The sequence below is a fragment of the Cebus imitator genome, unplaced genomic scaffold (assembly GCF_001604975.1).
Source record: "Cebus imitator isolate Cc_AM_T3 unplaced genomic scaffold, Cebus_imitator-1.0 Scaffold64, whole genome shotgun sequence".
NCBI classification, from domain to species: Eukaryota; Metazoa; Chordata; class Mammalia; order Primates; family Cebidae; genus Cebus; species Cebus imitator.
Window position 1 is genome coordinate 6,970,221 of NW_016107379.1, and position 26,401 is coordinate 6,996,621.

At 42.4% G+C, this 26,401-nt stretch overlaps 1 protein-coding gene across 3 annotated transcripts; it reads right to left on the reverse strand.

The window, feature by feature from the left end:
• Window positions 1-7,403: 7,403 nt before the first annotated feature.
• CUNH9orf43 (chromosome unknown C9orf43 homolog) lies at window positions 7,404-26,265 on the reverse strand. 3 transcript variants are annotated; one of them, XM_017530327.2, is made up of 13 exons: window positions 24,532-26,265; window positions 24,282-24,417; window positions 19,153-19,210; window positions 16,916-17,010; window positions 14,893-14,926; window positions 13,986-14,158; window positions 13,160-13,310; window positions 12,429-12,486; window positions 12,083-12,156; window positions 11,775-11,862; window positions 8,917-8,996; window positions 8,197-8,260; window positions 7,551-7,982 (listed from the first exon to the last, which is right to left on the reverse strand). In XM_017530327.2, the coding sequence occupies exons 1-13, from the start codon at window positions 24,680-24,682 to the stop codon at window positions 7,768-7,770; spliced, it is 1,377 nt and encodes a 458-aa protein (XP_017385816.1). In that variant the 5' UTR covers window positions 24,683-26,265; the 3' UTR covers window positions 7,551-7,767. The 3 variants fall into 3 exon arrangements, with proteins under 3 accessions (XP_017385811.1, XP_037595108.1, XP_017385816.1); XM_017530322.2 differs by lacking the exons at window positions 8,197-8,260; window positions 8,917-8,996 and adding an exon at window positions 14,273-14,320 and having other exon boundaries at window positions 7,404-7,982; window positions 24,532-26,264; XM_037739180.1 differs by lacking the exons at window positions 8,197-8,260; window positions 8,917-8,996; window positions 11,775-11,862; window positions 12,083-12,156 and adding an exon at window positions 14,273-14,320 and having other exon boundaries at window positions 7,408-7,982; window positions 24,532-26,263.
• Window positions 26,266-26,401: the final 136 nt, after the last annotated feature.

The following is a 26,401-nucleotide window of genomic DNA, read 5'->3' on the forward strand; positions in this document are numbered from 1 at the left end:
TTGTAGACCAACTCTAGGGGTGCTGCTCGTATTTTAATCATCTTAGAGTTATATAGTCATTGAGTTAATTTTCAAAAGATGGTAGTAAAGTGTTTTAAAGGGTGTCTTTTTCTAATTTACTCAAAGGCCCCAAATGGGGTCTCATTAGCCCTGTATTCTGAGCCTAATTTATCAACTGGCTACAGTCCACATATGTCTATGTGGTTAGCCAGAGAACCAACTGAAATAGTGAGTGTAAAGCACCTTGAAAACTAACACAGTTTGGAGATTATATTTCCTAGGGTTCTGTTTGTGATCATCTAACTTTGAGGCATTGGTATGGCAATGGTAAAACAAGTTTCAGCCTGCAAGTGTTTTATCTCCCTTTGAAAATAGATGCAATGGCCAGCATTCAGATAGTGCATATATTCTCACTCAAAATCCATCAGGATTCAAAAAGTAACTGTGTACTCATCAGTAGGATTTTAAAGAATGTTCCAATTTCTGAGAGTTGCTTCACCAATAAAGTAATTGAATTAGTTATAAAATAGTTATTATACCTTCTCTTCTCTGCCTGAGTCTTTAGATAAAATAAGCAAATGGAAGGCAAATGCTGCCTTGTCCTCATCCCTGCCATTGACCATTAGAAACTGGGTTTGCTCCAGTGGACAGGTCTGAGGGTAGCCTAATAAGAAGTGAAGAAAATTGTAGGCCAGGTGTGGTGGCTCATGCCTATAATCCCAACACTTTGGGAGGCCAAAGCAAGCGGATCACCTGAGGTCAGGAGTTCAAGACCAGCCTGGCCAACATGGCGAAACCCTGCCTCTACTAAAAGTACAAAAATTAGCCAGGCATGGTGGCAGGCACCCTGTAACCCCAGCTACTCAGGAGGCTGAGACAGGAGAATCACTTGAACCCAGGAGGTGGAGGTTGCAGTAAGCCAAGATGGCACCACTTCACTCCAGCCTGGGCAACAGAGCGACACTCCACCTCAAAAAAAAAAAAAAAAGGAAAGAAAATTGTAAATTTTTTAAAGCCAGCCCACATAAGTCATTCTGCAATGTAATCATTCAAGAAATAATTATTTTCAGGAAAACAGCCCGTGTAATACCTTGTCGATTTCTCTCCCTAGGAAGATTCAGCTAAGTATAGTTCAGTCTAATAACACAAATAATGTCATATACTTTTTGATTTGGCCCGAGTAGGCAGCAGATTTAGCTTTCTAATTTGGTCTGTTTTGAAACAGTGTTTTGAAGGAGTCAAACATTTAATCTGCCTTTCCTATATGAACTGTACTTAGAGAACCAAATAATTGATGAGTGAGAAGTTTCTCTTTAAAAAAGATCTCAGGCCCAAGCTAGAGCTCCACTTTTAGCATGACACTGAGAAGCCCCAAGGTCTGCTCTTTAGTAAAACTAGTGAGGATTGTTTAAAAAAAAAAAAAGTTAAGATTCTGGAAATGGCCCTAAGGGCATACCACAATTGAAGAAACATTTGTTCAAAAACATCTACAAAAACTCAGAATTATAAGAATCCAAGGTATGTGAACCAAGACCCATGCTCTCTCTGTTCTCCCACCCTCAATTCAGTGAGACAAAAACTATACCTTAGGCTCCTTCAGCCTAGAACACAGGGCTGCCTCCTGCCTCAGCTATCTTCCCAGGAGGGATGGGATGTCAGCATTTCTCATCCTTTTCCCCTACTTGTTGCTGTGGGCAAAGTTCCAGGTGAGTACAGCTGATATAAATGGGAGTTCCCTTCTTCCATCCAGCCTCCACTTGTGGAAACAGGTTCTACCTTGGGCATGGTACTATTGAAAACACTAGGGCTCTGGCTGAATTTGCCCCAGTTCATGGGCAGGTTCCACGCTGAAAGGCAAGCCAAGGAGACCTGTGACTGCTGCCCCTCCCATCTACAAAGCACTTAGAATCTAACATGGAGTGTCACTCAAGAAGAAGCACATCATTGTTTCCATGCCCATCACCAGGACTTTGGCTCAGAGATTTCCTCTGATACAGATGTAAGTCATAGAACAGAGAAATTTGGGAAAGTAGGTCATAGAACAGAGAAATTTGGGAAACTCCTAAGTATGTGGAAATTAAACAGCATACTACTAAACAACCAATGGATAAAAAAATCAGCAAAAGAGAAAATACTTCGAGGTAAATGAAAATGAAGATATATCAAAACTTATAGGATACAGCTCAAACCGTGCGTACAGGGTACTTACAGCTGTAAATTACTACATTACAAAAGAATAAAGACCCCAAATCAGCAACCTTCTACCACCATAAGACATTAGAAAAAGAAGAGCAAACCACAACTAAAGCAAGCAGAAGGAAGGTAATAAAGATTCGAGTGAAAATTAATAAAATCAAGAATTTTTAAAGAACAGAAAAATCAATGAAAATAAAACCGGCTCTTTGAAAAGATTAACAAAACTGACAAACTACCTAATTGACCAAGAAAAAAAGAAAGATAACTCACATTACTATAATCAGATATAAAAGAGGTGACATGACTAACAACCTTTAAAGGATTAAAAGAAATACAAGTAGGCTGGGCACAGTGGCTCATGCCTGTAATCCCAGCACTTTGCAAGGCCAAAGCTGGTGGATCACTTGAGGTCAGGAGTTCAAGGCCAACATACTACTAAACAACAATTTGGCCAACATGGTGAAACCCCTTCTCTATGAAAAATACAAAAAATCAGCCAGGCGTGGTGGGACATGCCTGTAATCTCAGCTACTTGGGAGGCTGAGGCAGGAGAATCATATGAATCTAGGAGGTGGAGGTTGCAGCGAGTCAAGATCATACCATTGCACTCCAGCCTGGGCAACAAGAAACAAAAAAAGAAAAAAAAAAAAAATACTACAAGTAAATGCACACTAATAAATTTGACAATTAGATGAAATGGACAAATTCCTAGAAACACAAACTACAGAAACTGATTCAAGAAGAAATAGCCAGGTACAATGGCTTATGCCTGTAATCCCAGCACTTTGGGAGGCCGAGGCAGGTGGATCACCTGAATTCAGGAGTTCAAGACCAGCCTGGGAAACATGAAACCCTGTCTCTACCAAAAATACAAAAAATTAGCCAGGCATGGTGGCTCATGCCTCTAGTCCCAGCTACTCAAGAGGCTGAGGTGGATCACTTTAGCTTGGGAGGCAAAAGTTGCAGTGAGCCAGCATCGTGCCACAGCACTCCAACCTGGGTGACAGAATGAGACCTTGTCTCAAAAAAAAGAGAAGAAGAAGAAATAGGCAATCTGAATATGCTTATAACAATAAAGAGATTGAACTAGCACTCAAAAAACTATCCACAAAGAAAAGCTCAGCCCCAGATTGCCTTACTGATAGCTCCTACCTAACATTTAAAGAATTAATACAAGGCCAGGCATGGTGGCTTATGCCTGTAATCCCAACACTTTGGGAAGCTTGAGGCAGGCAGATCACTTAAGGAGTTCAAGACCAGCCTGGCCAACATGGGGAAACCCAGTCTCTACTAAAAATACAAAAATTAGCCAGGCATGGTGGCAGACACCTGTAATCTTGGAGGTGCTACTTGGGAGGCTGAGGCAGGAGAATCACTTGAACCCAGGAGGCAGAGGTTGCAGTGAGCAGAGACCACACCATTGCACTCCAGCTTGGGCAACACAGTCTGCCAAAAAAGAAAGGGAAGAGAAGGGAAGGAAAGGGGAGGGGAGGGGAGGGGAGGGGAGGGGAGAACTCAATATAATTAAGGGCTTCTATGAAAAACTCAAAGTGAACATCATACTTAATGGTGAAAGACTGAATGCTCAGCCCTAAGACAAAAAATAAAACAAGGATGTTTACTCATCATTTCTATTCAAGATTGTACTAGAGGTTCTAGCAAGAACAGTTAAGAAAAAAAAATTAGAACCATGACGATTAAAAGACACAAAAACATCTCGATTTGTAGATGATATAATCTTGTATACAGAACATCCTAAGAACAGCTTCCAGATAGTTTAACACATGGAGATTCCTGGAGGGTGGTGCGCCCAGGGAAAGCATGGAAGCCTCTTCCCCATACCTGGATCTACACATCTCTTCATCTGTATCCTTTGTAGTATAATAAACTAGCAAGTGGGCAGGTGCAATCTTAGTTCCTGCTGGATGCAAGGAATAATAAGCCAAAAAGGAGCTGGGCTGCATGTCAGAAGGATATCTCCCCGCTTTGCCTGCGGGAGCATCACATTAGAAAACCACACTTCACTAAGGGTAAGCCTCAGGACTATGTGACCGTCTTGAAGTCACCTTGACATATTAGGGATGAATTTAGAAGAGGACAATGGCAAGGTTCGGGACGCGCAACCCCAAAATATGGCATCTTGGCATTTGAAAACACAGCAAAAGCAGGAAAGTCACTCTCGTCATTCCTTCTTCTCCCCGAAACAAGATTTTCATTTTAAGAGGGACCTTCCCTATACCTAGAGGAAAGGAATATCCTTAGCTCTGAAGACACAAGGGACAAAAGGAAGAATCTGCACAAACAGGCCTTGCTAAGTTCCCCAGGTTTATTACCATTAGATCATACTCTTTTGTCCTCCAGTCATAATTCTCCACAACTGTCTACTCTTCATCAAACTTAGCATAAAATTACCCAGGCTTCCCTGTTTCCTTGTCTTCATGTCATAGGAGGGAAGGCTCCCATGTCATGTAAAACTTATATTAAATAAATTTGTATGCTTTTCTCTTGCTAACCTGTCCTTTGCTATGGATGTCTCTGTCATGAATCCAGCAATAAGTAAGAAAAGAAATATTTCCTCTCCCTTCCCAACAACGCTATCAATAAAGGTGACACACTCCAAAAAAGAAAAAGAAAATAAGAAATCCACTGAAAGACTATCAAAACTAAATAACAAGGTAAATAAGGTTGTGGGATACACAATCAATATACAAAAATGAGGCAAAGATCATTACCGGCCACTAAAACCAGAGAAGAGACAACCAGCCATTACGGGCCCCCTGATGGAAGCACATAATGCTATCTATGACATTTTCTTGCAAAAAAAAAACAAACAAAAAAAACATGAAGCAGCCCAAGCCTCTGGATCTAAAAGTTTGCAGGAAATAAAGAGAATGAAGAAACAACACCATGGGGATACAACTGGCAAAATCAAGACTATAGGAATCTATAGGCCAAACAACCCAGTTTCTTCAGCAAATAAATTGCAAGAAAAGAAAAAGGAAAAAGGAGAAAGTGGGATTACAGGAAAAAAGAGAAAAGGAAAAGGGAAAGCACTGGGATTACAGGTGGGAGCCACTTGATTTCTATAGAGTGAAGGATCTTAGAGGTCAAGTGGCTCCCACCTGTAATCCCAGCACTTTGGGAGACCAAGATGGGAGGATCACTGGAGCCCAGGAGTTCGAGACTAGCCTGGGCAACATAGCAAGACCCCATCTCTACAAATAATAATACAAAATAATTAGCCAGGCATGGTGGCATATGGCTGTGGTCCCAACAATTTGAGGGGCCAAGGCAAGAGGATCACCTTAGCCCTAGAGGTCAAGGCTTCAGTGAGCTGTGATCATGCCACTGCACCCCAACCTAGGTAACAGAGTGAGACCCTCTTTCAAAAAAAAAAAAAAAAAGATTTTTGAGCATATCAACCAAATTCAATTTATGGGCCTTATTTGGATTCTAGTTTGAAGGAATCAACTGTGAAAAGAAATTAACAATAGAGGGAAATTTGAATTTGCCTGGATATTTGATGATATTAAACAACTATGATTAATTTTTGCCGTTATTTTTAACACTTTTCTTTTAGAGGTGTATGCTGAAATATTTATGGATAAAATGACCTTTGCTTCAAATAACCTTGTTCAGAATGGGGGTATATGTATATGAAACAAGATTGGACATAAATTGATAATTCTTACGTAATGGACAAATGGGAACTCATTAACTTTTGTATGTTTCCAATTTTCCTGATTAAAATAAAAATGGAGCCAGCATCCCTGGGACCCACATTAATCAATTATAGAAGACGACAGACAGTACTCCAGGAAGGAGAGGAAGTCAGACTCTGGTTAAATATGATGACGAATATCCTACACTGTTTCTGGAGAATGAAGTGAAAGAACAGCAGAGTGGAATAATGAAAAGAGCTCTGACCTAGCACTAGGAGACCCAGATTCCAGCTCAGCTCCACTTCCAAGCTCATGATCTCAGTCAAGACAAATCCCCTCTCTGAGCTTCACTATCCTTACTTTTAAAATGGGGCTGCAAATAAATGATCTCTATGTTGTGGGGCTAAATTCTTCCTCCTTAAAATTTGTCCCAAATGATGGCTATGTTCAGTCCTAATGTTTTGCAGGACTCAGGAAAAGTGTACAAAAACAGGTCTACTAACCATGTCTGATCATTTAAAAACTATAAATCAAGCTAACAAATTGTTAAATAAAACATGTTCTATCCTCCTACCTTGACCAGTATATCTTCATGATCTAGAAAGTCAAGTTCATTCAAAATCCACAGATTCCTTGAGATTCCACACAAACATGCAGTACTAGAAGAACCAGCCCTCACTTCTCATCCCCAGATCCCATCCTTACTGGGAAAGGCCACAAATACAGATGCCCCAACCTATATGTCCAAGCTGTGGGCACATCCCTCTCCATATACCCTCCTCTTACCCCGCTTGAACCCAGCAGTGCACACACTGGTGGGATAGTCCACACTTGGAAGGATGGACCCATGAAAGATGCCTGTACAAGCCATGGAAGTAGGCAAGAGGCCACTCAGCAGAAAATTCCAGGGAACCAAATACCAGGAACAAAGTCTCAACGGGAGTCACAGACTCCAGCTAGGTGTACATCCATTTGGCTCTGCAAATTTCTCTGCCATGAGGGGCAGCACAGCCAGAAGACCAGAGGACTTTCTAAAGCATGGGGTCAAGGCAAGGGCCTTCCTTGCCCAGGTCTAAGATACTGAATATATCAGTTTCATTATATTATTATCTTTCCTTTTACGTAATTTTGAAATCTTTACTACATTAAATCTTTTTAAGGACTAAAACTGAAAAAAAAAATCTCTCCAAAACCAAGTTAGAGGTTCCCTGAGACTTTGAAATTCTGTGTCTTTATGAGGATCGCTGAAACTTTCTTGCAGTCTCAGTTCCTTAGAAACGAGAGCCTTTTGGCTGAGTGCAGTGGCTCATGCCTGTAATCCCAGCGCTTTGGGAGGCTGAGGAGGGAGGGCTGCTTGAGCCTAGGAGCTCATGATCAGCGACACAATGAACATTATTTGATGACAATGTAGATCCCATCTCCAAAAGAAACCATTTCCAGGGAATGAGAGAAAAATCTAGCAAGCACCATGGCAGCTCCCATGAGCCAAATTCAGCCCCCTACCACTGGAAACCTTTCAGAGCTTCAGAGATGAGGTAAGAGTGACCCAGAAAACAGATACCAAGAAACACCTTTTCCTTCCTCCTAGAAAGAGAAAATGAGTCTTTTGATTGAGAAGCAGTTGTGTTTAATCACCAAGATTATCCTGACCCTAATGGAAGAGAAATAATATAAATGTAAAAGGGGTAGGGCTTTTTCTCCTACATTTATTTTAGAGGCAAGTAGAGGTAAACAAAGAAATCTGAATCCCTAAGCTCAGAGCTCAGGCCCTGGGAAAGGCTCCAGAGAGCAGAAGTCCTCTCTCCTCTTGCCCTTATGTGAAACGCTGCTGTCCTCAGGATACCAGCCATCCCACTCTGGAACACAGCTGCTACGGGAGATGCCTTCAGTCTACTTCTCCAGAGGCTTCTCACTCTGTCCCAGAGGACTGGCTCTCCTCATCCTCATCATCAGTGTCCTGAAGAATCCTCAGTAGTGCGAGCTCAGAGTTCGAGCTTGTTCTAGCCATACTTTCTGCAAAGCTCAAGGAGACCTTCTTTTGGCTGACAGCCTGAGCTTCTGGCACAGCTTCCACCAGAGCACTAATGTCCTTGTTAGTCGGTTCTGTTTCATACAATTCAGGACCTAAAAGAAGATGCAGTCATTAATTGCACCTGTAAACTTCTCTCAAATAACTATGACAAATGGAGGACAGAAAAGGAAAAACTGGGGTGTTTTTTAGGATCTCTCTAAGACAGGAGGACTGTGCCTTCAGGGAGGTAAACCATCCTGGTCAACACAGGTTCAGTTCTCCCTAGCCTCAGTCACTTACTAAGGCTCCTCTACTCTAGTAACTTACTTTTCACACTGTGGTAGAGATCCACATGGTCATAACAGTCCATCTTTGGTCTCTCTGTGGAATCCTGAAATTCATCAGGGAAAAACATAAGGAAATTTGAATCAAGACTTTAGGGAACTAAAAGGATTTTTCTAAAAGATGTTTTCCTTGGAGAAATTAACATCTAAGATGAGCCAGAGACCCATCTCTTTGGACTGAAAAGAAGCTGGTATCACACATTCTTTGCTCTCCGTGCTGTCGAAATGAAGCTAGAACCACTCCTTCCCGTTCCCTACAGTCAACCAAGGGCAGACGGCCTCCAAGGATGGCTTCCAACAATTCCTCTCATTCCAGTTTGCACATGCTGTTCCTCCCATCAAGAGACAGGGCCTATTTCTTCTCTTATTTACTCTCTGGGATTGACTTGCAACTTCTTCAGCCAATAAAATGTGGCAGAAGTAACACTGTTTTAATTCCAGGCCCATCCCTTAAGAAACTGCTTTCATGAGACTGCTATGCTGCCAAAAAGCCCAAAAAAGCCACATGCAGAGGCCTCAGGAAGGAAAACCAGCAACTTGGGCAACAGTCTCAGCCCAGCTGCATTACGTGACCTCAAGCAAGAAGAGAATAACTGTTCAGTCAACCCACAGAATCATTAGAAATAACAAATCACTATGGTTATGCTTTGGAGTAACAGATAACTGAAACTGGGTCCTAGCAGAGGCCCTGGCACACTCTCACCTGTTTTGAGGTGGTTCCTTCTGTCTCCATCAGCTGCTGCTGCTTCATGTCACTTTTCCGACCTGGCAGAGTTCTGTAATCTAATAACTAAAAAGTCAACTCAATCTTCCTTGTATTGGCCCATCATACCCTATTTTGGGGCTTCTAGGTGACATTTAGTCTATAAGTGACTCTGCATCCAGGAAAAGATAAGATCTTGGTGGCAGATAAAAGGTAGCTAGACCTTCTGAGTTCTATTTGAGATTCTGCTCACTTGGGACTATACTTTTATCTATTACAGAATTAGAGATTATGGTAAAGTGTGTGAAAAAGTCCCAGGATTCCTCCAAGAAACCCTAACTCTACCTTCTCGCAGCATATAAATACTCCTCTTACCAGAATGTGACTCATCTTGCGCCATCCCTCATGTACCCACAAACAAAGCAAAACAAAAACCTCTAGTTTCATGTATCTTTTGCATCAGCTGCTTCCCCAACTAGTCCCTAAGTACATTCATTCTTTCTTTTCTCAATCTCCCTTTCCCTAAACAAACATCTTCCAAGCTGCCACCAGAGGCATTATGCTAAAATACAGCATTTCCATCGACTCCCCATCAGCACTGGTTCTCACCTTAGCTGCACACTGGGAGAACTGAGGAGCTTAAAAAAAAAAAATACTGAGGCCTAGTTTCTACCACCAGAAATTCTAATTTAATAGCTGGGATACAGCCTGAGTATTAGAATTTTAAAAGCTTGTAAGATCATGTTCCCATGGGAAAAAAAAATAATAATAAAGAAAAGAAAAGCTTGTTGGCCAGGCGCTGGCTCACACCTGTAATCCCAGCACTTTGGGAGGCCGAGGTGGGCGGATCACCTGAAGTCGGGAGTTCGAGACCAGCCTGGCCAACATGGAAAAACTTCGTCTCTACTAAAAATACAAAAAATTGTCCAGGCATGGTGGTGCATGCCTGTAATCCCAGCTACTCAGTAGGCTGAGGCAGGAGAATGGCTTGAACCCGGGAGGCAGAGGTTGCAGCGAGCAGAGATCACACCATGGCACTCCAGCCTGAGTAACAAGAGTGAAACTCTGTCTCAAAAAACTAAATAAATAAAAATAAAATAAATAAATTAAAAATAAAGGCTTCTCAATTGCTCTTAGCGTACAGTCAAGGCGGAGCACCACTGGCTGGGTGATAAAGGTCAAATGACTTGGCAGTCCATACAAACCTCTGCCTACCTCTGTGGCATGATGGACCACTCTTCCTCAGATACCCAACCCCACAACCACACTCAACGGTTCAGTGTTTCCTAAGCAGTTATGATCCTCCCCTATGCCTTTGCACAGGCTATTCCCTTTCAAGAGTTCTTTGCCATATCAGGAAAACTCCTACACATAATCAAGAACCAATGCAAAGATCATCTCTTCCATAAAGCCTTTCTCAACTCAGTGAGGACAGGCCACCACTCTAAGAAAATGACTCAGGGGGCACCCCAGTCACCCAAAAACTGCTGCTATTGGAGGCATTGGGAAGGGGTACAAAAGGCACCAGAATGGAATTCAGGGGAGTGGCAGTGGTCACCTTAGATGGAGTGCTAACTGTGGATACATCACTTCCTGCCCGGGGCCAAGCCCTGATTCTGTCTACCTCCCATGAGAAGGGCAGGGACTTTCTTAGAACTTCAGGTTAAAGGACATCACTGGCATCAGACAATAAGTGAGATGGGAAGGAAAGCAAGAGGGAAACATCCTTCTCAGGAAACTTAGTCTCAGCCCTCCCAATGCCCCAGGATGGAGAGTTCCTTCTGATGATTAAACAGTTGTTTTCTTATTAAAGTCAGCAATGTCCAGTCTGAGAAGGGCACAATGATCCTCCAAGGTTTTGGGGGATTCTTTCTCCCTCCTCCCATTCTACAATCAAGTTGAAAAATGTCAGATAGGGGTAAGTATATCCCTGAGCTCAGACATGATAAGGACTCCAAAATGGGGAGATATCGTTCTTGTATCCAGCACACGCACTGGAACAAAAGAAGTGCCTGACAAGAACTGGCTCCCTGCCTCCTGGATGGGGCTAGACAATGTGCTGATTTTTTTTTTTTTTTTTTTTGGAGACGGAGTTTCGCTCTTGTTACCCAGGCTGGAGTGTAATGGCGCGATCTCGGCTCACCGCAACCTCCGCCTCCTGGGTTCAAGCAATTCTCCTGCCTCAGCCTCCTGTGTAGCTGGGACTACAGGCACGCGCCACCATGCCCAGCTAATTTTTTGTAGTTTTAGTAGAGACGGGGTTTCACCATGTTGACCAGGATGGTCTCGATCTCTTGACCTCGTGATCCACCCGCCTCGGCCTCCCAAAGTGCTGGGATTACAGGCTTGAGCCACCGCGCCCGGCACAATGTGCTGATTTTAACGAGAGGCTCCAGAGACTCTCTACCTTGTGGCAGGGAGGTTAGGGGGCCCTGGAGCTCTGCTTCCTTAGAACTCCTCTGGGGTTCTAGCGAGGGGCCCCAGCTCTCCCTGCCTCATTGGACAATGGGCCCTCAGGGTTTTCTCTGCAAAAACATGGGCTTGCTCCTCTCCTTGTCCTCAAAGTGCTCTGCCTTTTCTTAGGTAGAACCTGAGGAAGAAATGACTGTGATTTATGTTCATGGTCATCTTTCAGGTCCCCATGTGAAGCATACATCTGGCCCAGTTTGTTTGCTTAGTAAATGTCTGCGGGAAGCATGGTGCAGGATAGACCAGACAGACTGAAGCATTTCAAGAAATTGTGAGTGCCTAACAAAGGCAGGTCTCAAAATGACAAGAGCATGCTTAGCTTTTCCTACCCTCAGACACCTACCCCTCAAGGATCCCATCACCCCCAACCAAGCATATATTACCCTTACCATAGAGACGATCACGAACGGTGGTAACTGGATGTTTAAGTGACGTGCTTTGGCTCCCTGGATCACCCTTGGCTTTCACTTTAGCCTCCTGAAACCCACATCAGGAGGAATGAATTAGGATATTTGGAAGCAAAGAAAATTTTTTCAAAAGGAATCAAAAAGAAGGAATTTAACATCTACAACCAAACAAGAACTTTATATCTATAACCAGACAGAAAACAAGGAGACTCCCACTTTTCATACATCCCTTCCATTGCAGGCTGTAGCTATTTCTCCCAGGCCCAGCAAGCCCCTCACTGCCACTCTACCTGTTTCTTAGTAGGTGTTTTCAACCTCCTCTGTTGCTGCTGCTGCCGCTGCCACTGCTGCTGTTTCCTGTAACCTGGTGACCAGAGAGCCAGATTGATCCTCTTCTCGCTAACAGCCCCCTCTCTCCAACTGGAATGCCTGCTGTGCCCTCCTTCACAATGCTGACTCTCCCTGGTAAGGACCAATCCAGACAGGCTGCTTCCTGAAACTATTGTTTCCTGAGTTCTACATGTCATTCTGCATGACTAAGGCCACAAATATAACTGAATTGGACCATGTTAAAGTATGAGAAATGTGGGCTGACAAAAATTGTGCTTAGAGATCCAGCAGCAACAGCAAATCTACCTTCTGTCTTCAGGTTACGTAATTTCTTCAGATGTTCAGGATATCGCAGTGCTGGTCTCTGGAGAAAGAAAAAAGAAGCAAAGCTCTACTGCAGATCTTTCCCTTTCTCCAAATGTGTCCCCCAAATGCGTTTATCATCCAGTCAACACTAGTGTTTTGCAGCATTGTACCAGAGGCTATGGAGGAAGGGAAAAGATGTGGGTAACAAAGTGCAGAAGAAATAGAGAACATGGCCAGGCACGCTGGCTGGCGCCTATAATCCCAGCACTTTAGGAGGCTGAGGTGGGTGGATCACTTGAGCTCGAGAGTTTAAAACCAGTCTAGGCAACATAGTGAAACCCTGTCTCTACAAAAAATTAAAAATTAGCCAGCCATGGTGGCACATGCCTGTAGTCCCAGCTACTCTGGAGGCTGAGGTGGGAGGATGGCTTGATCCCAGAAGGTCAAGGCTGCAGTGAGCCATGATAACCACTGCACTCCAGCCTGGATGACAGAGTGAGACCCAGTCTCTCAAAAAAGAAAAAAAGAAATGAAATAGAGAACATTACTCTGTCAACACTTCCCCATTGCTTGGCTTTCACCTACATAGAGCCCAGCCTTCTGCAGGCCTTGGGTTCAGCATGGAAAGGCAAAACAGAGATAAGGAATAGAATGTCTCCTCTTCCAGATTTGACAAGAGAAGGGTTTGAATTTTCACATAGGCTTCTTCCCTGTTGCTCCCTAGCTCTTACTTCCAGGGTGAGGCGATGTATAGATAGAAACATCTTAGAAGAAATTGCACTGTCAGGTCGGTTCATTTTCAAGGGAAGATTCTTTCTCATCATGGCCAATTGTATCTTCATCTCTGGACAGGGCATGGTTTGCTTTCTACCCGGGAAAAGTCTGAAGGGGACAGAAGACAGCCAGTCAGCAACAGCTCTTCCTGAAAAGCATGGCTGAGGAGAAAGAGATGTAAAGGGCTCCAAGAAATCTCCACTCTGGTTCTGAAAGGGCTTATACCAACAAGTGTTTATTTGGTAACACCTTTCTGATGCAACTAAAATCATCATAGCTGCACATACTCAGTGCTGATTCTATGTCAGGCTCATGTACTTTATAATACTGAATCCTTACAACACCCTGAGAACAGGTATTATTCATACTTTGAAATGACGAAAATGAATCTATAAGAGGCTAAATACATTACCAACATTCATATAGCCAGTTAAGTTTCAACATAAAACTCAAAGGTCATCTCACTGCAGACCGTACATTCTGCCTACCACTTATTCATAATTCACCTATGAAAAGAAGAGAGTGACAGTGCCTGCCTCCTAGTGGAAATTTCAATGAAAGTACATGTGATGTGCTTAGCACAGAGCTGGGCAAATGGTAAGCGTAATAAATGTGGTGGTTATGATGGTCATCCCTGTCTGTTGGTGAGGTAAGAGTTGCATAAACAACTGGGGTGATAGTTTTCTCCCAGCCCTACTCAGGAAGAGCACACTGTTTAGACCTGTCGCAGCTTCAGTTGAAAACAGATGCTCTGGCTCTCCTACAGACCTACACGATACTTACTCCTTCAGTAGATCCTGAGGTAATGCTTTGGATTGGGCCCACAGAGGCAGGAAATCTGATCTGAATTTTTCAGACAATTGCACTGGGGTTGGGGGAGGCACGATCATCTCTGGAGTTCCTACTCTTGTTTCTGTGGGCTGATTTCCAGAGAGACCCAGAAATGACTTGCTTTTCTGGAAGAGAAACAGTGGAAAGAATTCTCCAAAGCCCTCTTTCTGAGCCTATTCCTTCCCATCAACATTCTAGCCTCCCAGCACTACCCTGGCATGAACTCCAGCCATTCTTGCCTCCTCTGAATGATGAGGGCCACCACAATTCCTCTCAAGCTCCCAACTCTATTGTTGTATTCAGATCATACAGGGATTAGTTGTTTTGCTTCATTTTCCAGAAAAGTCATTCATTATTCACTCAACAAACTGAACAAAAATTTATTGTCTAATTATGTGTCAGTCAGGGCTAGGGATGGGGATTCAGCAATGAACAAAATGAACCAAGACACTACTCTCATGGACATAGCAGTCTTACAGCTCTGTGACTTAATCAAGGTCACATTTACCCATAAATGGTAGAATTAGAATGAGAAGCCCAGGTCTTATAACTCCTAGTCCATTGAAATTCTATCTCATCACATTGGGATTAGTTTTTAATTGACCAAAAATTCTCCCTGAATACCCAACAGTTCCTCCTGTTATCTCAAGATGCTCTTCATCTCCCTACAGGGAGGAGACAGGGAAGAGGAGTCTCTGAAGAGAGAATGGTTTGGTTAATTATTCCTAAAGAAGGGTTTTCTTTAGCAGATTCTGATAATTTAGGAAAAGAAAGGGGGTGAGGTGGAGAAGACCGGAAAGGAAAACAAAATAAAGTCTACATAGTGATACAAAGGTCTGCACAAAAACATCAAACTCACCACTGCCAAGTTCTTTTTCTTCTTCCCATGCTGGCTGGAGAAAACAAAACAAAACATGCTTCTCAGCTGGACTTGAAATAAGAATAAGCACAACTTATTCCCAGATCTTAAACAGAAGTTCCAAGGTTGTGAATGATGACCACAAAGATTCCTAGCTCTAATCAGTGCTCAAAGACAGCTGGTTAGGAGCCCAGCAGTACCTGTTGCCGAAGTACCTTCTGCTAGAAAGAGCCCCCAGCCTCCTATCTAAATTAGGTTTCCCATCATTCTCTCAGCCAATCCAGTTATCTGCTTTCATAACGTGAAACCAAATTAGAAATGATCTATGTAGCTGTGGTTTTGTCTGTAATGTCTAACTCCCCCTGACAAGGCTCCAATAGGACAGGGACCAAATCTATATGGTTCTCCACTAAATCCTCAATGCTTGAGACAGAGAGGTTGTGTAAAAAGTATTTTATGGCTGGGCATGGTGGCTCATGCCTGTAATCCCAGCACTTTGCCAAGGCAGGCAGATCATCACAAGGTCAGGAGTTGGAGACCAGCCTAGCCAACATGGTGAAACCCTGTCTCTACTAAAAAAAATACAAAAATTAGGCAGGCATGATGGTGTGTGTCTATAATCCCAGCTACTTGGGAAGCTGAGGCAGGAAAATTGCTTGGACCCGAGAGGCAGAGGTTGCAGTGAGCCGAGATCACACCACTGCACTCCAGCCTGGGTGACAGAGCAAGACTCCATCTCAAAAAAAAAAGTATTTTATTGCTCTCTCCTCTTCCTCCTTGCCTGGGAGATGGATATGATAGCTGGAGTTCTAGTAGCCAACTTAGACATTAAAAGCACCCATGAGGTCAGGAGCAGTGGCTCATGCCTGTAATCCCAGCACTTTGGGAGGCCAAGGCGGGCAGATCATAAGGTCAGGAGATTGAGACCATTGTGGCTAACATGATAAAATCCCATCTCTACTAAAAAAAAAAAAAAAATACAAAAAATTAGCCAGGCATGGTGGTATACGACTGTAGTACCAGCTACTCAGGAGGCTGAGGCAGGAGAATCACTTGAAGCCACTGCACTCTAGCCTGAGCAACAGCACAAGACCCCATCTCAAAAATAAATAAATAAATAAAAGCACCCATGAAATTCCTTAGAAGTTAGAATCCATGGGCTAAGGATGATGGCCCAGAAAGCTAGAAGGAGCTCCGGTTTCTAATTGTCTCATGGAGCTCACATGCCCTAGGCCTGCCTACTTCTGAGCTTCTTTCACATGAAAGGAAATAAACCCATAGGGTTGTTTTTCATTTGTTTATACCATATACATACAAAAATGCGTGTGTGTGTGTGTGTGTGTGTGTGTGTGTGTGTGGTGAGTGAGAGAGAGAGAAGCATTCACAGGATCATTTTTTAAAAAGAAAAAAATGAAATAAAAAGAAATTCTTAAGTTTCATCATTTCTAAATGTCACTTAAGAATCAGATCTGTGCCCCACTCTGCTTGGCCCTGCCCAAAACAGCCTCAAGGATCAGGAAAGAAAAACCAAACACTTTCCCCATGCTTGTCAATATCAGCAAGACCTTTGGGCCTTCACCAAATGATCTTTGTCATGCACTGTTTTGTACACAAGTCCTGTATGCTATTGCTTCTGTACACTGTACTAGGCCCGGGGGTTGAGATCAGAGATTCACATGCTTCACTGAGAACTTTTTCACTTGTTCCAAGTGACTAAAAAGAAAAATTGAGGGAGTATTTATTCCTTAGTCAAGCCTTATAAATAAGTTGGACCTTATCTTGTATGCTAGTTACTGCCATGTAAAATTTGATATGGCAAAGTCCCATAGCATGAATCTCAAAACACATTACATTAAAATTCCAGTATAGCAAAAAGTAGATGCAAGTGACCATGACCTTCTCTGCTTGGCCTCCTGCTACTTGCAATGAGCTGGCTAAAAGAAAGATCACAAAAAGGAGGCCTGCAGAAGACAGCAGGTATTTACAGAATCAAAGGCCTCTGAGTTCCAGATATGATACTCACCTCACATGTATCTCTGTTTCTTCTGGGATCCACAGTACAACCATATTTCTTTCAGGGGAGGGAAGTTGCGTCTCATTCAAATTCAACACTGGCAGCTAAGAGAAAGATATAAAACCAATGTATGGCTTCAGGTGCTAGGCTCCTTTATCAGATTAAGAATATGCTAAGCAAAGCGCTTGGTGGCACAGAAGATGATTTAAGTTTTCCATCTCCAAGACACCTTTATAATATTCTCCCAAAATAAAAAAAAAAAAAAAAAAGACTACTCCATCAAATATCAGTATAGGTATCTGTAAGAATGAGTATTAATAAGCAAACAATCTCCCCTGCTTCCCTGTGCCATTGGGTTAGCATTTAGCTACTCCTAGTCAGACCCCATATAAGGGTGCCCTGGGGCTCAAGGAAACCTTAAAAATCACCTATTCCATACTCCTGGGAAGATACACACAGAAAAAAGCTATTAAAAATAAGGTTGTCCCTGTGAAGAGGAACTGATTGACTTGGAGGTAATAGGAGAGACTCCTTTTCATTATAAATCCTTTAACGCTTTTTGAATTTAAAAATCATGCTCAGACTGGCACAGTGGCTCATGCCTGTAATCCCAGCACTTTGGAAGGCTGAGGCAGGCAGATCACAAGGTCAGGAGATATATATACATATAAATATATATATATATATATATATATATATATATATATATATAATGTTCATACATTATCTATTCAAATAATTTAACTTAAAATAATTTAATCTAGGCCAGGCATGACAGCTCATGCACTTTGGTAGACCAGGGAAGAGGACTGCTTGAGCTGGGCATTTGAGACCAGCCTGGGCAACATAGTGAGACCCTGTTTCTTTCTTTTTTTTTTATGAGACAGAGTCTCACTCTGCACCTGGCTGGAGTGCAATGGCACAATCTCAGCTCACTGCAACCTCTGCCTCCTGGGTTCAAGCGATTCCTGTACCTCATCCTCCCAAGTAGCTGGGACTACAGGTGTGCACCACCACACCTGGCTAATTTTTTTCGTATTTTAGTATAGACGGGGTTTCACCATGTTGGTCAGGATGGTCTCGATCTCCTGACCTTATGATCCGCCCACTTCGGCTTCCCAAAGTGCTGAGATTACAGGTGTGAGCCACCGCGCCCAGCCTATGAGATCCTATTTCTACAAATTTTTTTTAATTAGCCAAGTGTGGTGGTGTGTGCCTGTAGTCCCAGCTACTCAGGGGTCTGAGGCAGGAGGATGGCTTGAATTCAGGCATTTGAAGCTATAGTGAGCCATGATCATACCACTGCACTCCAGCCAGGGTGACAGAGAAAGACTCTGTCTCTTAAAAAATAATAATTATTATTTAATCTAATCCTCTTATTCTAAAGAAGACATAGAAGTAAAGTGATTAGTTAATTCATCCATTCAAAACCATCTATCATCTCAGTTCCTTATACTCTCCATTCCACATGATACTGAAAAGTGAAGCATCTCATGAAAAAAATAAAAGGCATCCAGTAGGACTGCAAAGAATAGTAAATCTCTCTTTACTGTAGGTAAGTAGGATTTTTTCTTCCTAAAGCTCTAATTCAGCTCTACCCCCAACTAGCTGTGTGCTTTGGCACATCACTTCTCATCTCAGTTTCCTCCCCTGAAGGATATATAAAATAGACCACAGTAGCGTTCTTCAAATTGCAATTGAAACTTATTCTTAGGTCATAAAATCAAATTCTATGAATCACAGACCACATTGTTTAAAAATGAAATAGAATAAAACAGAATAGGACAGAAAACATTAGGGTACATCACTCATAGCTAAGGTAAGGATTGTTCCATGATATTTTTATTGTAAAATCTTTTTCTTACTGTAGATCATAGCTAAAAAGTTTGCAAGTCATCAGATTAGATGACCTTAAGGCCTATTTAGGTCTGACATTCCAGTATTCCAGTTTCCCTGATTATTAAATGACAGTATTTAATGAGCTGAACATGTTCTACGCAAGACAGAAACAGAAAATTCTCACCTACACCAAACCTGCACAAATCAATCCCACTTACTTCTAGGATTTCTGAAGACATGTAGATAGCAGAGTCTAGCATATAAGCCCAATATTAGACAGTTACTATCAACATTACTATTCAGATTATAGTCTTCCTGAGGAATAATTTCAAATAAAAGCAAAATAGTTTATTTCCACTAGTAAAGAAAAAATGTTGAGGAAGTACCATTTAAAACCTGTGACTTACTTTGAGAAGTCCATTAGCACAGTTGATCAAACTTTTGTCAGGTAAACCCCTTGGAGGCCTAAAAAATGAGTTCCACACATAAAACAGAAACACAAAAGGCTTATTGGAATGACAAAGTTAGTGCTACGAGGAAAACCTTTTACTTATCTACAGAAAACCTTGGGCTTAATGCTTACTCAATGCATGGAGGGTCTCATCATAACTTTAAGTTTTGTTTGTTTGTTTGTTTTTCCTGAAACAGCAACTAAACAGACATTGCACGCTGCAAATACTTCACAACTATTTGTTCCATCAAAATGGAATTCAGAGCCTTCTCTTCCCTCCAGCTAGAGACAGTTATATCACCATCAATAAAAGTTTATTAAGAACCTTTTATGTAGATGCTCAAAATATGTTAAATAAACAAAATGCATTATACACATACAATATCATTCAGCTTTAAAAAGTCAAGAAATTCTGATACGGTAGACCTTTAACCATGGTTCCACTTATTCATAGTCAACTATGGTATGCAAATAGGTGAGCACCTACAAGTAAGGTATTTTGAGAGAGAGAGAGCACAAGAGACCACATTCACACCATGAGTTTTTATTACAGCATATTATAATTGTTCTATCTTATTGTTGTTAATCTCTTACTGTGCCTAACTTATAAACTTTACCATAGGTATGTATGTATATGTAAAAACTTAGTAAATAAGGGTTTGGTACTATTCACAGTTTCAGGCATCTAGTGGGGGTCTAAGAATATATTTCCTGCAAATAAGGAGGGACTACAGTATATACTACAACACTGGAAATATTATAGTAAGCGAAATAAGCCAGACACAAAAGGACAAATGTTGTGTGATTCCACTTATATGAGATACTTAGAACAGACAAGTTCATTAAGACAGAAAATAGAATAGAGATTACCCGGGGCTAGGAAGAGGAGGGAACGGGGAGTTGCTGTTAATGGATACAGTTTTTGTTTGGCATGATGAAAACATTCTGGAAATGGATAGTGGTGATGGATGTACGTTATGAATGTACTTAATGCTAATGAATTGTTCACTTAAAAATGGCTAAAATGTTCCATTTTTGTTATGTATGCATTTACCACAGTAAAAAAAAAAACAAAAAAAAAACCTCATATCCTTATATTTTCTTATCACTTGCTATATTTCTTATTTTTTAAAAGACATGTTACATGCATGGATAAATGAATAATGTAAAGAGGTAAATGATAAAGACCTTTAGGAATGATAGTAAGAGGAGTTTAAAAAAAAATAATATATAAAGACCTAACACTCAGCCTGATTGCCTGATTTATGAAGTCCTACATGACATAGGTTCCTGCCTCCCGTCCAGCTCCCCAGCCTTCTCTTTGATCACTCTTCCATTCCTGCTCTATGTTCTAAGCACAATGAACTATTTTCCTGATACAGACAGAACTTCCTCTTGTCTCTAAGCCTTTGCATATGCTATCCCTATGGTTTAGAACACTCTTCCTGCCTACCCTCCACCTACAATCCCCACTTCACTAGGTAGACAGCTCAGACTTCTGGTCTAGGCACAGAGCCACTTACACAGAAGACAGTGCCCTTGCTTGGGAACTCTTTCTGGTGTTCCCACAAACCCACGGGGCAGTCCTCTCATGACACTCATCATACGGCCTGCCTATTTCTTTGCCTCCCCAACTAGGCTGAAAGTCCCTTGAGGGCAAAGACTGTATGTTGTTTACTGTTGTATCCCCAGCATTCATCACAGTGGCCCCGACTAAAATATAGTTGTGAATTGAATGACTAAATGTCATGGTCCCTGCCTTCAAAGGGCCTAAAATCCAGTTGGACAAACAGGACATAAACATAAAAATATCAATAAGCATGCCAGGGACTGTAAGTGCTGGGGTAGTTTGGAAGAGAGAACATCCAAGGCTAGTGGGAAATGAGGAAACTCAACCCTGGCAGAAGAAAAGGATATATTCTCTCATTCAACAAATACTTACTGTGCTTCCACTGTATGTCAAGCATTGTTGAAGAAATAGGAGACAGAGCAGCCAACAAAACAAACTCACTTTCTCCCTACGAGAGAGTCCCTGCTCTTGTAGGGACTGACTTTCTCATGAGAAGTGGCAAATGAATCAACAAAAATCATTTGAGATCAGAAGAACTGAGGAAAAAGGATGCTTGGTTAAATGATAATGAGGGTATAGGGAAATTTTAAACAGATTGGTCAAGGAAGATTTCTGTGAAAAAGCAACATTTAAGCTTAAACTCGAATGACCAAAAGGAATTAGCTGGAAGGATCTAGGGCAGTATTTCCCAACCAGGGGGCAATTTTGCCCCCAGGGGACATCTGGCAATGTCTGAGGCATTTCTGGTTGCCATAACTGGAGGTAGGGTACTACTAGTATTCAATGGGTAGAGGTGAGGGAAGTAGCTAAAATCAGATAATGCACAAGATACCTCCAAAGGACAAAGAATTATCTTGGCCAAAATGTCAATAGCATTTAAAAAAATAATAATAACCTAATTGGGGGGAAAACTGTTTCACTCAGAGGAAACAGTAGGTGCGTAAGCCCTGGGGTGGGAGGTGTGGAGTATATGAGGAATTCAGGGAACAGAGTGGCCTGAACCTATTAAACAAGGAAGGGAGAAATGTGAGATGAGGGCCGTTAGGAAGGCTGGATCTCATAGGGCCTTACAGGCCAGGCCAGGCACTTAATGAAGCAGACAGGAGGAAAGAAGGCCTTTAAGGGTAAGGAAACTGCATGAGCAAAGTGTCAGAGACAGAAAATCACAATCAGAAAACCAGTCTGGCATAGAGGAAAAGTTGGTGTTCAAGAAGAGAGGACTCTGATTAGATAAGCCAGATAGTAAAGAGCGAGGCCACCAGTTTAGAGTCGGGAGGTTTGGGTCTGTTCTCTAGTAAACAAAGTGCTGATGAAGGAGATTTTCAAGCAAGGAAATGAACGAAGCAATATTTTTGGAAGATTAATCTGTTGGCCACATGCAAAACAGCTTCAAGGGGAAAAGGCAGGGAAGACAAATTGGAAGCCACTGCAAACACCCACCATGTCATGAGGTACTGGTCTCCAATAGAGAGCGTGAAGCACAAAGCAAGACACACCGAAGGAAGAAGGCATGGGAACAGGGAACTGAGTAGAGGAGGCAGCTCTCTCACAGCTCTGCACTACACACGGCGGGCAGGCAGGGGCGGAGTGTGTCTCTGGGTGTGAATGTGAAGCACATCATAGGTCCTGACTGAGAAACACCCCTGTTTATCCAGAGTTCAAGTCCTAGAGAACCTGAAAATAGTCATACTCCTTCCTATACTATCGTCAGCCTAAGATAAATCATCAGGGGCTACTTAAATGGAACAGGAGAAAAGAAACTACAAGAGCCACCACTGGTGCTTTGATTCCAGGTAACAAAGTATTTGAAGTTTTTAACTCTAAGTTTTCCACAAATACCTGTCCCTTAGTTTCGTGTATCAGCAAGCACTCATTGGGTACCTAGGAGACTCAAGAAAAGGAGAAAAAAAAAAGCCACTGCTTCTTCCTTTAGTAGCTTATAGTTTCATACCTAAAAATAAAATATTATTATAGAAAGACAGGGGCCGGGCACAGTGTCCCACGCCTGTAATCCCAGCACTCTAGGAGGCTGAGGTGGGTGGAATGCTTTGAGCTCAGGAGTTCTAGACTGGCCTGGGCAACACGGCAAAACCCTGTCTATATAAAAAAAAGAAAAATTAGCTGGGCGTGGTGGTGCGTGCCTGTGGTCGCAGCTACTCGGGAGGCTGAGACTGGAGAATCGCTAGAACTTGGGAGGCGGAGGTTGCAGTGAGCCAAGATCATGTCATTACACTCTAGCCTAGGTGACAGAGTAAGACCCTATACCCCACCAAAAAAAAAGAAATAGAAAGACAGGGTTGGGCATGGTGGCTCACACCTGTAATCCCAGCACTTTGGGAGGCCAAGGTGGGTCGATCACTTGAGGTCAGGAGTTCAAGACCAGCCTGACCATCATGGAGAAACTCCGTCTCTACTAAAAATATAAAACTCAGCCAGGTGAGGTGGTACATGTCTGTAATTCCAGCTACTTGGGAGGCTGAGGCACAAGAATTGCTTGAACCTGGGAGGCAGAGGTCGCGCCACTGGACTCCAGCCTGGGTGACAGGTGAGATTCTGTCTCAAAAAAAGAAAAGAAAACAGCATACATATAGGGACAGTTTTCTGATCTACAGACGCTGATAAGATGGGCTGAATTGTCTCCTCCCAAAATTCATCTGTTGAAGTCCTAACTAGTACTTCAGAATTCGACGGTATTTGGAGACATGGTCTTTAAAAAAGTAATTAAAGTAAAAATGAAGTCACATGGGTGGGCCCTCGCTCAGTAAGACTGGTGTCCTTGTAAGAAGAAATTAAGACACAGACACACGGAGGGAAGACCATGTTAAGACATAGGGAGAGGGGCCCGGTTGGTGTCTTATGTCTGTAACCCCAACAATTTGTGAGGCCAAGGCAGGTGGATCACTTGAGGCCAGGAGTTCAAGACCAGCCCAGGCAACAAAGCAAGACCTCATCTCTAATAAAAGTAAAAAAAATTAGCCAGGCATGTTGGTGCACACTTGTAGTCCCAGCTACTTGGGAGGCCGAGGTGGGAAGATCGCCTGAGCCTGGATAGTTGAGGCTGCAGTGAGCTATGATCACACCACTGCACTCCAGTCCACCCTAGGTAACAAGGTGGGACCCTGCCTCAGGAAAAAAGGAAATAAATAAAAAAGACAAGGGGAAAAAAATTATCATCTACAAACCAAGAGCGGCCTCAAAAGAAAACAGTCTTGCCAACACCTTGATATTGACTTCTAGCCTCAAGAATTATAAGAAAATTAATTTTGCTGTTTAAGCCACCCAGTCTATGGTATTCTGTTACGACAGCCCTAGCAAACCAATATACCTCCCAAATCAACCAATTCCTAGAGCACAAACAGAGTTTCTTTCTGTTTCCTACTGCCTGTTCACCAGTTCTTTAACCAAACTGGTGTTTTTAATCTGGCTTTCTTAAAGTATACTACATGGATAAGGAAAATCATAACCCAGAATTTTGAGACAATCAGCTGTTACAGGAAGATTCCGTGATAATTTACCTGCCTTGAAATTTGGAGTAAAATTTTGAACTCTGAGACAATAAAGAACGGGTCTTAGTAAAGGTACATTCTGGTAAATGACGAGGTGCAAAGCAAGAATCTGGGATGTTTACCACGGTGAGCACTGGGAGTTTATCTGAAGAGGCAGATCAGAAGAAAGGGTGTTAATATGCTGCGAGGAGAAAGGAAGCCACATACATGAACAGATTAAGAACCTTGTAAGGGAGAGGACAGAAGCTGGTTAATTCACCTTCAGCATCCTGGGGAGTTCTGCAGGGTGAGCTGAGGATTCGAGGATGGCCCCTCTCAATGCGGCGGATAGTTGCCCAGCATTGTGGATGCTGACAAACAGCCAAGCCACAGGTGGTTTCATCCCACTGGCTCTCATCTGGCAAGTCCATACCTAGAAACGGTTTAGGACAAAGGCCAACCCTGCAGCATTCTAGTCCTCTGGAAAATCAACCACCACATAATTGAGGAGTATTATACATTAACCATACAGTCCAGATCTTAATTTGAACTCAAAGTAGAAAATATTTCTATTGAACCTACACAGGTAAATGATGACCACAAAATTAAAGATTGGGTGACAAGGAAGTATGGAAATATCTCAGCATGAGGTAGAATGACAAGAGTTGAGAGCATAATGACTTCAGGTCTCCTAATTGGCTCTTTAACAACGGAGTGACCTGGGACTTAACCAGTCTGAGTCTCTTGCCTCAACTGTAAAATGAGGATAAGTTTATTTCACAGGGTCATTACTAAAATTAGTTAATGGATAGTAAAAGCCTGGCATATTGTTCCAAATAAATATTTGCATCCTTTCATTTTCCCTTTCGTTAGTTATCAGGGAGAAGATGCCACCATCTCCAAAACACATTATCAAATTATGAACAGAGTAGTCACAGAGCATCTTAGAAGGCCCACACTCCTGAAAGATATGCTTCATTTTCCAATGCGCTTCGGTTCCCATGAAGGCAGATCAAATCCCACCAGCCATGAATGTGTTTGATCAAAGAGCAAATCACTAGACACTCCCAGTTGCATCAGAGGCCATTAGTTTTTCATTTATTGGCCATACGGCCTTGGACAAGTGACTTCACATCTCTCTCTCAAGTAGGAGGAGGGGTCCTGGCTTGGTGGCTCAGGTCAGTAATCACAGCACTTTGGTAGGCCAAGGTGTTACCCCCTCTCTACAAAAAATAATAAATAAAATAAGCAGAAGGAGGGGAATCCCTAAAGACTGCAGAAGGATTAAATGAGATAATGTACTTTTACGGATGGGAGGTGCTTAATAAATATATTTATCTTTTCCTTTCTAGAGGTGTTTTAGGCAATCACCAACTACCACTTTATCCCTAAGAACTTTTTAAGGATGGTGTCCATTTCTTTCTTTCATCCAACACATTTACTGATTACTAAATATGTGAGGGGACCTGCTTTGGACATGAACAGTAATGAACAAACTCCTTGTTCTAAACAGTTTGTAATTTAGATCAAAGATAAACTATCAGCCTGGGATTGCACCTGGCCTATGACTTGTTTTGTTTGGCTGGCACCTTGAACCTATCTTAAAATTGAAATAGCCCAGTGTCCGGATTTCTGGCTCCTTTTAGGGACCAAAGTACTTGGCAACACGGGGGCCACTTCCAGCTGAATAGCAGTTGACTAGCGCTGAGAAGCTCGATGTTTTCAGTCAGGTCTGTTCTATCCAAACGGAATTCCCCCACCAGACCTTATGGTCTCTAATTGAAGCACTTTTAGTTGCCATTTATCACAGCATTTGCTCTTTTGTTTTTAAATATTTCTCTGTAAACAGGCCTCTATTGAAAGCAGGAAAACTAATGGGAGACTTGAGGCTGCATGCTTGAAGGGAAAAGAGCAGCATTAATTCTCTGTCGGGGAGGCTGGGCACGGTGGCTCATGTCAGTAATCCCAGCACTCTGGGAGGCTGAGGGCGAATCCCTTGAGCCCTGGAGTTCGAGACCAGCTGGAGCAACATGGTGAAACTCTCTATGAAAAATTAAAAAAAATCAGCTGTGTGATGGAACGCACCTGTAGCCCCAGCTACCTGAGCCCGGGAGGTCGAGGCTGCAGTGAGCCCAGACCGTGCCGCCGCA